At 42.1% G+C, this 14096-nt stretch overlaps 1 protein-coding gene across 1 annotated transcript; it reads left to right on the forward strand.

Moving 5' to 3' along the window:
* The first annotated feature begins 803 nt into the window (after positions 1 to 803).
* On the forward strand, positions 804 to 12979 carry LOC311488902 (uncharacterized protein). Its single transcript, XM_084545764.1, has 3 exons — positions 804 to 2770; positions 5277 to 5523; positions 9700 to 12979. The coding sequence occupies exons 1-3, from the start codon at positions 1110 to 1112 to the stop codon at positions 11404 to 11406; spliced, it is 3615 nt and encodes a 1204-aa protein (XP_084401890.1). The 5' UTR covers positions 804 to 1109; the 3' UTR covers positions 11407 to 12979.
* Positions 12980 to 14096: the final 1117 nt, after the last annotated feature.

The raw sequence follows: 14096 nt of genomic DNA on the forward strand, positions 1-14096 counted from the left end.
AAATGTTTTTTGAAATTTGACTTGAAAGCAGCACCAGAACCAGATCAGACCGATTAAAAGAGGCTTTCCTGCTGACACAGTTTTAGCTCAAACCAGATGAAATTTGTTGTAAAATTCAATTCAATTCAATTCAATTTTATTTATATAGCGTCAATAACAATACAAATTGTCTCAAGACGCTTTACAAAAACCCGGCCTGAAACCCCCAGAGCAAGCCTGAAGGCAATGGTGGCAAGGAAAAACTCCCTTTTAACAGGAAGAAACCTTGAGCAGAACCCAGCTCATATGGAGGGACCCATCTGCCTAAGGCCAGCCGAGTACAGACAGAAGAAAGAGAGAAGAGAACAGCAAGATAAACATACATCTGTCATAGATACACATATCTGACTAAAGCATACATGTGTAATCTTATGATACAAACTGATGATGTTACATGACAGTTTGAAAATGTAAGAGGAATCACAGGCAGGTTGGAGAATTGTTCATTCAGGTAGGAGTGGATAACTGCAGGATTCCATGAAGACTGGGCAGGCTAATGAGACCACGACAACAGATGTAGTATGGAGCTCTACAGGAAACGCACAACTCCAGGCCAGAGATACTCACAAGAAGAGGGAGGAGGGGATGGGAGGGACACACAGCAGTAAACATTCTATATAGTAATAGCACAGAATAGCATGACTAGTAGTAGATAGGAAATTATAGGGCAAGAGCTCTGTGCCAGAGAAAAGAAAATGGAGGAATGTAATAACACTTGAGTGGTGTGTTGGTCTGTTCCTCCTTTTAAAAAAAAACACGGTCTCTTTTTATTTCATTGGATTTTTAGGGAACAGGAAACTGGAAACACAATCTCCGAACACAGACATTCAAAGAAGAATTCATCATCAGAGTCTGAACGCCCTCATTCTACTTCCTGCTCTCACTAGCAGCTCCACTCTGTCTACGTACTTCCTGGTTCCCTCCCCTTTAGATCTGCACAACATGTGGTGAAGTGTAAGAACTGACTGGACCCATTCACTGCAGAAACACATGATGTTTAAATCAGAGCTCAGACGAGTTTCACTTCTAAGAAAGAGGAGCTAAGGGAGTCACTGACACAGAGAGCTGAAATGGCGGAGAAAGGAGTTGAGCTGGATCGAGAAAACATTTCTTGTTCCATCTGTCTGGATCTACTGAAGGATCCGGTGACTATTCCCTGTGGACACAGCTACTGCATGAACTGTATTAAAAGCCACTTTGATGAAGAGGACAAGAAGAAAATCTACAGCTGTCCTGACTGCAGACATCTCTTCACACTGAGGCCTGTCCCGGTGAAAAACACCATGTTAGCAGTTTTAGTGGAGCAGCTGAAGAAGACTGGACTCCAAGCTGCTCCTGCTGATCACTGCTATGCTGGACCTGAAGATGTGGCCTGTGATGTCTGCACTGGAAGAAAACTGAAAGCCTTCAAGTCCTGTTTATTCTGTCTGGCGTCTTACTGTGAGAAACACCTTCAACCTCACTATAAGTCACCTACATTTAAACAACACAAGCTGGTGGATCCCTCCAAGAATCTCAAGAAGAACATCTGCTCTCGTCATGGTGAAGTGATGAAGATGTTCTGTTGTACTGATCAGCAGAGTATCTGTAATCACTGCTCTGTGGATGAACATAAAGGCCACGACACAGTCTCAGTTGCAGCAGAAAGGACTGAGAGACAGATAGAGGTGGAGGTGAGACGACAAAACATCCAGCAGATGATCCAGGACAAAGAGAAAGATGTGAAGCTGCTTCAACAGGAGCTGAAGGCCATCGCTCACTCTGCTGATAAAACAGTGGAGGACAGTCAGGAGATCTTCACTGAGATGATCCGTCTCATCCAGGAAAGAAGCTCTGATGTGGAGCAGCAGGTCAGATCCCAGCAGGAAACTGAAGAGAGTCGAGTCAAACAGGTTCAGGAGAAGCTGGAGCAGGAGATCAGTGAGCTGAAGAGGGAAGACGCTGAGCTGAAGCAGCTCTCAGACACAGAGGATCACAACCAGTTTCTACACAACTACCCCTCACTGTCACCACTCAGTCAATGTACACACTCATCCAGCATCAATATCCGTCTTCTGAGGAACTTTGAGGACGTGAAACCAGCTGTGAAAGAGCTCAGAAAGAAACTACAAGGCATTTTGAGAGAGACAAGGACAAACATCTCACTGACAGTGACTGAAGGGGATGTTTTACAGCGACAACCAGAGCCAAAGACCAGAGATGAATTCTTAAAGTATTCATGTGAAATCACACTGGATCCAAACACAGCAAACGGATATATGGTACTGTCTGAGGGTAACAGAAAAGTAACAGCAGGGTTACAATATCACCCTTATCCTGATCATCCAGACAGATTCATGAGTTGTTGTCAGGTCCTGAGTAGAGAGAGTCTGAATGGACGTTGTTACTGGGAGGTGGAGTGGAGAGAAATAGTTGGTGTCGCAGTCACATACAAGACTATCAGTAGATTAGGAAAAGAAAGTAGATGTGGATGTAATGACCAATCTTGGACATTAGATCGTTACAAATCAACATTTATGTACAACCACAGAGAAACTCCCGTCCCAGGTCCTCCTTCCTCCAGAGTAGGAGTGTACCTGGATCACGGAGCAGGTATTCTGTCCTTCTACAGCGTCTCTGAACCCATGACTCTCCTCCACAGAGTCCAGACCACATTCACTCAGCCGCTCTATGTTGGAATTTGGATTGATTATTGGGTTGAAGGATCAAGTGCTGAGTTGATTAAAGTGAAGTAGACAGAGGTAACTTCAGGACCAGAGTTAAATTCTGTGTTTCTCTTCATCAACTTGTTTTCTCTCCATGTTTGTTGCTGAGAGTTCATTGTTGTGGTGTTTCTGCACAGAGATCAGCTGTCAGTCAAACATTATGGCTGCTACCTTGACATGTTTAGTAGTTGTTCTCTTGATGTTTCATCACTTTCTTCAGGTGGAGCTCTTTCCTGTGTCTGTTTAGCCGTGGAGGATATCACTGCTCATGATGACTTTTATTTCCATGACAATGTAAACTTCTCTGATCTCTAAATGTCTGCTGAATATTTGTATTGATGTTGTTTGTGTCTTGTTGTTTCTCTTCCACTTCATAGCAGAGGAATCAGCAGACCTTCCTTTATCACTGATATGTTGTTGATCACTTTGTACAGAAAGAAATCTATGATTACATTTACATCTATTAGTTTTTCAGACTATATATGTCTGGATCCACAGCTGCCTTTATCACTGATATGTTGTTGATCACTCTGTTAAAATATATTCACATTTATTTGTTTATCAGATCAAATGTTTAAATTCATGTACAAATAAATCATTATTGAGGAGATCATTATTTTCTTGGTTAAATTGAATGATTGTGTTGATTTTGTCAGATTCTTTTCTATAATCAGTCAATAAAGACGTTTTTAAAGAACTTATTCAAGTTTGTGTTTCATCCATGGAACCATTACCGGTAAAGTTACTTGAGTGTTTTAGGACATTTAGGATGTTTGCAGCTTGTAAACTCTTTTCTCCCATCTTTCCTGTGTTACCTGAATGCAGCATCAGTGTTACAGGCTGAGGCTCCTGTGGACAAAGTGACACAGTGTGATATTACAGATGTTTCAGTGTCTCTTTACTGATGCTGTTTAAGCTGCTGAAGGCTCAGTGGCGGTTTTACACGTCAGGTCAACAACTGAAACTTGAAAACTGATGCTCAACACAAGAGGGCGCCTTCATCCTGCTGACAGGGACGTAGTGGAGTGAATGAATGAACATGAATGGAGTAAAGATCAAATCAAATAAAAGGCCTTGCTGTTGACATTTTCTTTGGCTTTTACTCGTCAGTAGCTCCTCCAGCAGCTTTAACTATGTTATTTAAAGGGGTCCTAGAATCAAAACCACATTTACGTTGTTCCTGTTGAATTTAGGCTCCGAGTGGTGTCTAAGGACCAAACCAAAAACTTCACCGCCTTCTCCAGCCTGCTTTCGTATGCAAATTCAAAACTAGAAACGGCCGTGTTGAAATGGGCAAATCTGAACAGAGCTCCGATATTACGTAATAGGCGCCCAGCCCTTTTGGATACACCCTCTCTCATTTGCATGTTCCAGCCCACTGTAAGGGCGGAGGCGTTAGCTAGCTAGTCCCAGCGACAGCTAACCGCAGTTTCTGTCAAGAGGGATACGGTATGTCGGACTATGCGTGTAATGTTCCAGGATGTTTGGGGCAGGTCAAGACTCTACACAGACTTCCCCAAGAACTCAACTGTCAGCGGGAATGGTTGATGTTCATTTACAACCGCGTTCCACAGAGCTTCAACCCGAGGTTGGTAGTTTGCCTAGGGTTCGAGTCCGACTTGTGGCTTTTTGCTGCGTGTTATCCCCTCTCTCTCTGCCCCCTTTCCTGTCTATCTTCAGCTATCTCTATAATAACGGCAACAAAAAGCCCCCAAAAAATATATTTAAAAAAAAAAAAAAAAAAAAGTATCAAGCCGGCTTTGGCTCTAGCTTCAGCCCGGTGGATTAGGCCAATCAGCTTTCAGGATATGAGGGCCAATCAGCCTTTGGGTAAACTGGCCAATCAGCACGCAGCTCATTTCATTATTCATGAACTTGCTGAGTGGGCGGGAAAAACAAACTGTTTCATTGCAGGGCTTATTTATGACCTTGTATTAGGCTCTCTAGCAGTGCTCCTGGGGCGTTTTCAGCCCCACAAATTTACATATGCCATTATTTAGGCTCAAAGATCAATTCCTAATGGTCAAAAAATGTGTTCTAGGACCCCTTTAAACTGCACTGATTGTTAGCAGGGAGTTCATGTTGACTACAGTGAGTTTGATTTTATTTCAGCGTGAACACCTTTCTTTACAACTATCAATAAATCAATAATACTTCACTGCTGCTTCTTTCTGAATCTCTCTGGATCCACACTTACAGCAGAAAAAACAAAATACAAGTTTTAATAGACTGATGTGATCTTTTGTTTATAGCAGTTTAATTAGAAACGCTCCAACAAACCAAATGTAGTCCCTGTTCAGACCTTGCATTAGAATCCGTCCTGGGCAATCTGATCTCAAGTGTCCAGCTTTAAATACCTTTGTTCACACCTGGCACTAAAATGTGTCTCCACATTCATCATCAGCCAGAACTTCAGACCAAACCTCAGTTTCCCTGCATGTAAATAAACACCTACATCACCTACCCGAACCAGAAACCCTGGCTGAATGCAGAGGTTCGCTCTCTGCTGAAAACCAGGGATGCTGCTTTCAGGTCTGGTGACAGTCTGGCACTCAGGGCGGCTAGAACACAGCTGACTGCAGGAGTAAAGAGGGCCAAGGCTGCATACGGCCAGAGGATCCAGGGACACTTCACGTCCAGCGATCCACGGAGTATGTGGAGGGGCATAAAGTGCATCACAGACTATAACACCAGAGATGCACAATGCCCCAGGGACCCCTCTCTACCCGACACTCTCAACAGATTCGCTAACAACAACGAGTCCGACTACAGGAAGGAGGTAGAACACCTGGAGGGTTGGTGTAGAGAAAACAACCTCTGCATCAACGTGAAGAAGACCAAGGAGATGATCGTGGACTTCAGGAAGGGCAGACACCTCCCCCCTCCCCTGCACATCGGAGGGTCTGCGGTGGAAGTGGTCTCCTGCTACAGGTACCTGGGCGTCCACATCACTGACGACCTCACCTGGGGCACCAACACTTCCTGCCTGATTAGGAAGGCACACCAGCGCCTCTATTTTATCAGGAGGTTGAGGCGCGCCGGACTGGGGAGCTCAGTCCTGACATCATTCTACAGATGTGTGGTGGAGAGCGTCCTGTGCTCCTGCATCACTGTGTGGCACGGCAGCTGCTCTGCAGCAGAGAAGAAAGCCCTGCAGAGGGTGGTGAAAGCTGCACAGAAGACTGTGGGACACAGTCTATCCACCACCACGGACATTTACACCTCCAGATGCAGGAAAAGGGCCACCTGCATCAGGAAAGACCCCACTCACCCCGCACACACACTGTTAGTCCCACTCCCCTCAGGCAGGAGGCTACGGAGCATTAAAAGCAGGACCACCAGACTGAGGAACAGCTTCTTCCCGGAGGCTGTGAGACTGTTGAACGCTGAAAGACCTCCGTAGCCCCCACCCCCCTGCCGCCCCTCCAACAGCCACCCACGGACACATCTGCACAGATTGCAGTTTGTTTTGCACTGTCACTTTAACTCCATTTGCACACTACCTCAATTCATTGCTGTTAAATTCTATGTTGATACTTTTTACCGCCTATATTTATACATTTTTTTATACCTGCTATTTTGTATAATACTTGGAAAGCTAATTTTATTCTATATTCTATATTTATACTTTTATTTTTTTTGTTTCTTTACTTATGGCTTGAATCGGGACCAGAGTAACCAATTTCGTTCCTTCCCATGTACCAACATGTGTCGTAATGACAATAAAGAATCCTTGAATCCTTGAATTTGTGTTACAGTTGAATATTATAACATGTGCTGCCTCTCATGGATCTCTACCTGCAGCTGGATCAGAACCATAAACAGCTGTTTGTTGTGTGTACTGTCTTGGATTTTCAAGTCTAGGTAGGACCCAAATGCTGGACGCTATACGATGAGGCAGGAGCAGGCAAAAAACAAATTTAATTACACAAAAGGAAACACAAAGCGCTGCTGAGACGGCAAGAGAACCAAAAACAAAAATCAAAACTTTCAAAAAGACAAAAACGTAACATCACAAGACTAGAGATCGAAAAGACTGGGAACAATGAAATTTGACTTGAAAGCAGCACCAGAACTTGGTCAGACTGATTTAAAGATGCTTTCCTGCTGACACAGTTTTAACTCAAACCTGATGAAATTATAAAATATAGTAATACTTGAGAGGTGTGTTTGTTTCTGCTTTTAAATAAAAAAACATGGTCTTTTTTTATTTTATTCAATTTTTAGAGAACAGGAAACTGAAAACACAATCTCTGAACACATTCAAAGAGCTCCCCATCAGAGTCTGAACGCCCTCAGTCTACTTCCTGCTCTCACACACAACAGCTCCACTCTGTTCACGTACTTCCTGGTTCCCTCCTCTTTAGATCTGCACAACATGTGGTGAAGTGTAAGAGCTGATTGGGAAGAACGGCCTGCCTGATCTGAACCAGTGTGGTGGTTTGTTTCTGGATGTCTGTGCTTGATCTGGATTGTCCATAACAAACACCTTGTTGGAGCATCAGGCAGCTCATACTGCACCTTAGGTAAAGACTGGATGATTGACTTCATGGTTCATTAAATCATTAAATCTGCATCCATGTCTTGGACACTCTAGTGAAGAAGGGAACAGCAGGGAGACAAGTGTGTCCAGTTTCAGTCCAAACTGTATCTCTGGTCTCTTTTTCCAGATGATGTGGTTCTGTTGGCTTCATCAGAACACACTGGGATGGTTTGCAGAGAGTGAATTGGCTAGTTATGAAAATCAGCACCTCCAATTCTCAGACCACGGTGATCTGCAGGAGAAACAGTGGATTGTTGTCTCCAAGTTGGGGGTGAGTCTCTGGCCCTAGAGAAGGCATTCAAACATCTTGGGGTCTTGTTCACAAGTGACGGGAAAATGGAGCAGGTGTTTAGATGAAATGGCAGCAGTAATGCAGGCGCTGTATCCGATCGTCATGGTGAAGAGGAAGTTTAGCCAAAAGGGAAATCTTTGGATTCCTTGTGAGGGCCGAGAATGCGTTGCTCGGGATATCTGGAATACCGTACTTAGACTTTTACCAACGACTTAAAACAGACAAAAGAAAAATTTGAAGATTAAATAATAAAATCAGACACTGATTTTGAATCATTTAAAACATTGAACTAATGAAACTGGTCTGGACAGAAATTATGGTACCCTTAATTAATATAGTGTTGCATAAAGTTTTGAAGCAATCACTGCAATTAAGTGATTTCTGTAACTCTCACCTACGACTTAGACCAAGCTTTCTGACACTGGGCAGAACAGAATGCTCCAGAATGCCTTGATAATCTTGAAATTTCATTGTTCCCTTCACGGATTCAAACCCCCTGTGTCAGATGCAAAGCAGCCCCAGAACATAACTTAGCCTTCATGTTTCACAGTAGGTACAGTGTTCTTTTCTTTGTATGCTTCATGTTTGCATCTGTGAACATAGAGCTGATATGACTTGCTAAGAAGCTCCAGTTTTGTCTCAACTGTCCAAAGGACATTTCACCCGGAAGCTTTGTGACTTGTCAATATGCATTTTGGCAACTTAAAACTCAACAATGGAGTCCTCCTCGGTCGTCTTCCATTAAGTCCACTTTGGCTCAAACAGCGACGTATGGTGCCATCTGACACTGATGTACCTTGACCTTGGAGTTCACCCCTGATCTCTTTGGAAGTTGTTCTGGTCTCTTTGGTTACCATTCGGATTATCCTTCTCTTCAATTTGTCATCAGTTTTCCTCTTCCGGCTGCGTCCAGGGAGGTTGGCTACAGTCCTGTGGACCTTAAACTTCTAAACAACTGTAGTCACAGGATCATCAAGCTGCTTGGAATTGGTCTTGTAGCCTTTGTCTTTATCATGCTTGTCTATAACTTTTCACTCTAATCTCCTGAGACAACTCCCTCTTTAGCTTTCTGTGGTCCATGTTCAGCATGATACCAAACAGCACAGTGACCTCTTTTCTCCTTTTAGATTCAGACTGACTGATTACAAGTTTGAAGACACCAGTGATGGTAATTACAGGACACATCTTAGTTTAATATGTCTTTATGATTTTATAGGGATACCATCATTATTGTCCAGGCCAGTTTCAGTAGTTTTTTTTTTTTTTATTATTCTACTGAAAAACAATTCCAAATCATTATCTGATTTTTTTTTATTAGTTAATTTCCAATAATTTTTTATCTGTTATTACTTTTGTCAGTTTCAAGTCATTCCAGTTACCATTGTGGGGTTTTCTTTCTTTAATTAAAGGATACCAACAATGTTGTCCACGTGTGTAAATCGGGCTTCATATTTCTTGGTCTTTGTTTCAACTTGAGTTTGTCTTCCTGTTTTATTTTGTAAAGTGTTGTCTCTGTGTATTTCAGTCAGTTTTATTTCCTGCATCAGCCTTTGAGTATATATAGTCTTGTCTCTTTGTCAGATAGTTTCACCACCTGTTTCCTTCCTGTTACTCGTCTCTGTTTCCAACATCTCTGTAAATCTCCTAGTGTCTCCTTGCTTTGTGTGCTTTTTTGCTTTTTTAGTTTTTTGGATTCTTCTGGTGAATGTTTTCTTCAGATGGATTATCTTTTGTTGGATTAATTCTTGGACTACCCTGCATAAAAACAGTGGAGCCTTCTGTTTCTCACTTCCAGTAAGTTTTATTAATGTTGACTTTTTGGTTATTCATACTGCAATAGTTTGTTTCTTGCATTTGAATCCTCTTTTGAACTATAACACTATAACATTAGACTTCATTGTCAATAAGGAAACAAACTTTAATTCAAACTTGTTGTCTTGGAATGAATCAAACCTGATAAGCCTCATTCCTTTTCATCCACTCTGTCCAAATATTTCTGTGTTGTCACTTCTTCAGATCTGCAAGTTGACGATGGGGATGATCAACATGTGGTGACGTGTAACAGCTGAAAGATTGAAACACTTGATGTATAAATGGAAGAGGAACTCACTGAGTGACTGACACTGAGAGCTGAGATGACTCAGAAAGGAATTGAGCTGGATCAGGAAAACTTTTCTTGTTCCATCTGTCTGGATCTACTGAAGGATCCGGTGACTATTCCCTGTGGACACAGCTACTGCATGAACTGTGTTAAAAGCCACTTTGATGAAGAGGAAAAGAGGAAAATCCACAGCTGTCCTGACTGCAGACAACTCTTCACACCGAGGCCTGTCCTGGTGAGAAGCACCATGTTAGCAGCTTTAGTGGAGCAGCTGCAGAAGACTGGACTCCAAGCTGCTCCTGCTGATCACTGCTATGCTGGACCTGAAGATGTGGCCTGTGATGTCTGCACTGGAAGAAAACTGAAAGCCTTCAAGTCCTGTTTATTCTGTCTGGCATCTTACTGTGAGAAACACCTTGAACCTCATTATGATGTAGCTCCATTAAAGAAACACAAGCTGGTGGATCCCTCCAAGGAGCTCCAGGAGAACATCTGCTCTCATCATGGTGAGGTGATGAAGATGTTCTGTCGTACTGATCAGCAGAGTATCTGTCATCTCTGCTCTGTGGATGAACATAAAGGCCATGACACAGTCTCAGCTGCAGCAGAAAGGACTGAGAGACAGAGAGAGGTGGAGGTGAGACGACAAAACATCCAGCAGATGATCCAGGACAAAGAGAAAGATGTGAAGCTGCTTCAACAGGAGCTGAAGTCCATCGCTCACTCTGCTGATAAAACAGTGAAGGACAGTCAGGAGATCTTCACTGAGATGATCCGTCTCATCCAGGAAAGAAGCTCAGATGTGGAGCAGCAGGTCAGATCCCAGCAGGAAACTGAAGAGAGTCGAGTCAAAGAGGTTCAGGAGAAGCTGGAGCAGGAGATCACTGAGCTGAAGAGGGAAGACGCTGAGCTGAAGCAGCTCTCAGACACAGAGGATCACAACCAGTTTCTACAAAACTACCCTTCACTGTCACCACTCAGTCAATCTACACACTCATCCAGCATCAATATCCATCCTCTGTGGAACTTTGAGGATGTGAAAGCAGCTATGACAGAGCTCAGAAAGAAACTACAGGACATTCTGAGAGAGACAAGGACAAACATCTCACTGACAGTGACTGAAGTGGATGTTTTACTGCCACAACCAGAGCCAAAGACCAGAGATGAATTCTTAAAGTATTCATGTGAAATCACACTGGATCCAAACACAGCAAACAGATATCTGGAACTGTCTGAGGGGAACAGAAAAGTAAGATCAGTGACTAAACAACAGTCTTATTCTGATCATCCAGACAGATTCACTGATTCCTGGCAGGTTCTGAGTAGAGAGAGTCTGACTGGACGTTGTTACTGGGAGGTGGAGTGGAGAGGAAGAGTTGGTGTAGCAGTCACATACAAGAATATCAACAGAAAAGGGAAGTGGAATGAAAGTCAATTTCAATATAATGACAAATCTTGGACATTAGTTTGTTCTAATGACAGATCCACATTTTGTTACAACAACAATGAAACTCTCGTCTCAGGTCCTTATCCCACCAGAGTAGGAGTGTACCTGGATCAAGGAGCAGGTATTCTGTCCTTCTACAGCGTCTCTGAAACCATGACTCTCCTCCACAGAGTCCAGACCACATTCACTCAGCCGCTCTATGCTGGACTCTGGATTGATGTGCATATTTGTCGTTGGATGGTTGTTGGATCAAGTGCTGAGCTGATTAAAGTGAAGTAGACAGAGGTAACTTCAGGACAAGAGAGTTCAGTTCTGTGTTTCTCTTCATCAACTTGTTTTCTCTCCATGTTTGTTGCTGAGAGTTCATTGTTGTGGTGTTTCTGCACAGAGATCAGCTGTCAGTCAAACATTATGGCTGCTACCTTGACATGTTTAGTAGTTGTTCTCTTGATGTTTCATCACTTTCTTCAGGTGGAGCTTTCCTGTGTCTGTTTAGCCGTGGAGGATGTCACTGCTCATGATGACTTTTATTTCCATGACAATGTAAACTTCTCTGAGCTCTAAATGTCTGCTGAATATTTGTGTTGATGTATTTGTGTCTTGTTGTTTCTCTTCCACTTCATAGCAGAGGAATCAGCAGACCTTCCTTTATCACTGATATGTTGTTGATCACTTTGTACAGAAAGAAATCTATGATTACATTTACAACTATTAGTTTTTCAGACTATACGTTCAAATCTACATATACATGAGGTACTATGAGGTTTATTAAAACTGTAATTATCATGATGATTGTTCATTCTTTTCCTGGATTAAACAAGTTGATTGTGTGGTTGAAATTAATCTGTACATGAAATAATTTGATGTTTGAACAATGTGTTGATTCAAATATTAAATAAAACAGTTTTTCATTAAATATGAATTATTCTCTTTGGTCTTCATTCCAGGATTTCTCTCACAGCTGATGGAGAAAATGTCAAACTAATATGAGAGTTTATCTGAGACAATTTTCCTCCTGTAACACCTCAAAGTACAGAGTTCATGTTTATTTTGTTTGTTAAAGGCTTAAGGCTTAAAAACTGGAAAATGAACCAGAAAGAAGTGATTAGTTGAAGAGTCAGGGGGTTTTCTGCTCCACAGCATCTTGGCATCAAGTTTAAGCGACTGCATGTCTGTAAACACTGACCAATATGAAGGCTGCAAACTCTCAGAGGGAGTAGAAAAGTTTCCACCTGATGAGAAAAGACAGCAGCCTGTTGTGGAATCACTGTCACATCATTCCAGCAGCATTTCTATAGCTCTGCCTCAGGAGACCCTACAGCAGTCTTTGGGACACTTTAACCTCTGATATCCAGCTGTACATTAAGAATGGAGGTGTCACATTAATGAACGTCCGTCTTCAAGCAGAGACGCCTTTTAGAAACATAAATAAAGTCAGAAAGCTTTAGTCTCTTAAAGGTGGTGAAACATTAACTCAAGCCTCTGTGTCTTCACATTAGATTACTGTAATTCTGTCAGGTCAGAGCTCAGTATCCACTCAGGAGTTTTCAGTGTGTCTCAACTCTGCAGGTTGACCTCTTCTGAAGAACAGCAGCTGCTTGTTTCCACCAATCAGAACCCAGTATTGTTACGCATCACGTCTCTGTTTCTTGTAGATGATGTGGTCCTGTTGTCTTCATCAGAGGTATGAGCTTTAATTAAAGATTTATGTTTTAAATGTTTGACTTTCATGTCGTTTCCATGTCTATCTTTCATGGTCAGACTTTGAAGTACTGACTGACTGCTGATTACCAGGTTTTTATTGTGTTAGTTTTTTAGTGTAATTGCTATAAGAGTGACATTAAGTTACGTGTTAGATTGTGTCTTAGTGTTACTGCTTTTCATCTACTTATTTATCTAAAGGAGTTTTAATTCACGCTGCTGCTCCCCCTGAATTAAACATTTTAAAAAGCTTCCCTTAGCCATAGCCTCATGCTATCTTTATTAAGCTTCTTTTAATTAAATTAAATCTATTTTATACATATGTTTCTCCAGGTTTATAACGTGTCAGTGGAGCTCTGTCGCCTCCTAGTGGTTGTGCAGTTTATGGCAACCTGTCTTACCTGACAGATCTATAATCTATAATCTATTTACCAGTTCTATTTATGTGCTGATTACAAATGCCATGTAGGGAGATTAAAGTGAAGTTTCAATTTCAATGTTTTTTTGTTTTTTTAGAGGAGACCCATGGTGATCTTTACTTGGACTTCTCTCAGGCGTTTTGTGCGTTTGAATGAGTATAAAAACAGTTCATTCACCTAGATAATATAAAGAATAGCAAATCTACTATATTAGGAGTGGGTAGTGAATGACAATTGTGCTTTAGAGAAACATGTGGTGCTTCTTAAAAGCTCCAGCAGTCAGATCATGTTGAGCAGCTGGTGTCCAGTGAGATGAAATGTAAACAACACATGATCCTCCAGTGACTGTTTAAAGACGTAAACCTCTAACCTCTGGATGAATTCCAGTTTGCATGCACCCTTGTGTTGGTAGTGAACTACAAGTGAATGTAAAGGAAATCTGTTTACATGAGAATTTAATGTGCTGACTATGGATTGGTCTGGTCTGACACTGAATTCAAAAAGTGTTCATACCGTGTTGGGTTTTGTAGGAGCAAATATGGTCATTAGTATAAACTACATTTCAAGCAAATTCAGTCACAAGTATTCTTCTTTTCTTCCATTTGATATTGACAATTGCTGTGAAGGTTTGTCCAGCTGGCGGCCAGAACCCAAAGCAGGAGACAACGCCGCGTATAAAAGTCAGTGAAGTTGAGTTTATTCACAAAAAACTCGGCTGGGACATAAATCCCAGCACATACAAACAAAAATCCAAAACGCAAACAGAAGACGCTGGAAACTCCAGGAGAAACAGATAAACTCAAAACAGCTGCCTGGGCAGGACTCTGGCTCTCCCTGGGAGGCACTGGA

This window comes from Chelon labrosus, assembly GCF_963514085.1.
Source record: "Chelon labrosus genome assembly, chromosome: 6".
Taxonomy (NCBI): domain Eukaryota; kingdom Metazoa; phylum Chordata; class Actinopteri; order Mugiliformes; family Mugilidae; genus Chelon; species Chelon labrosus.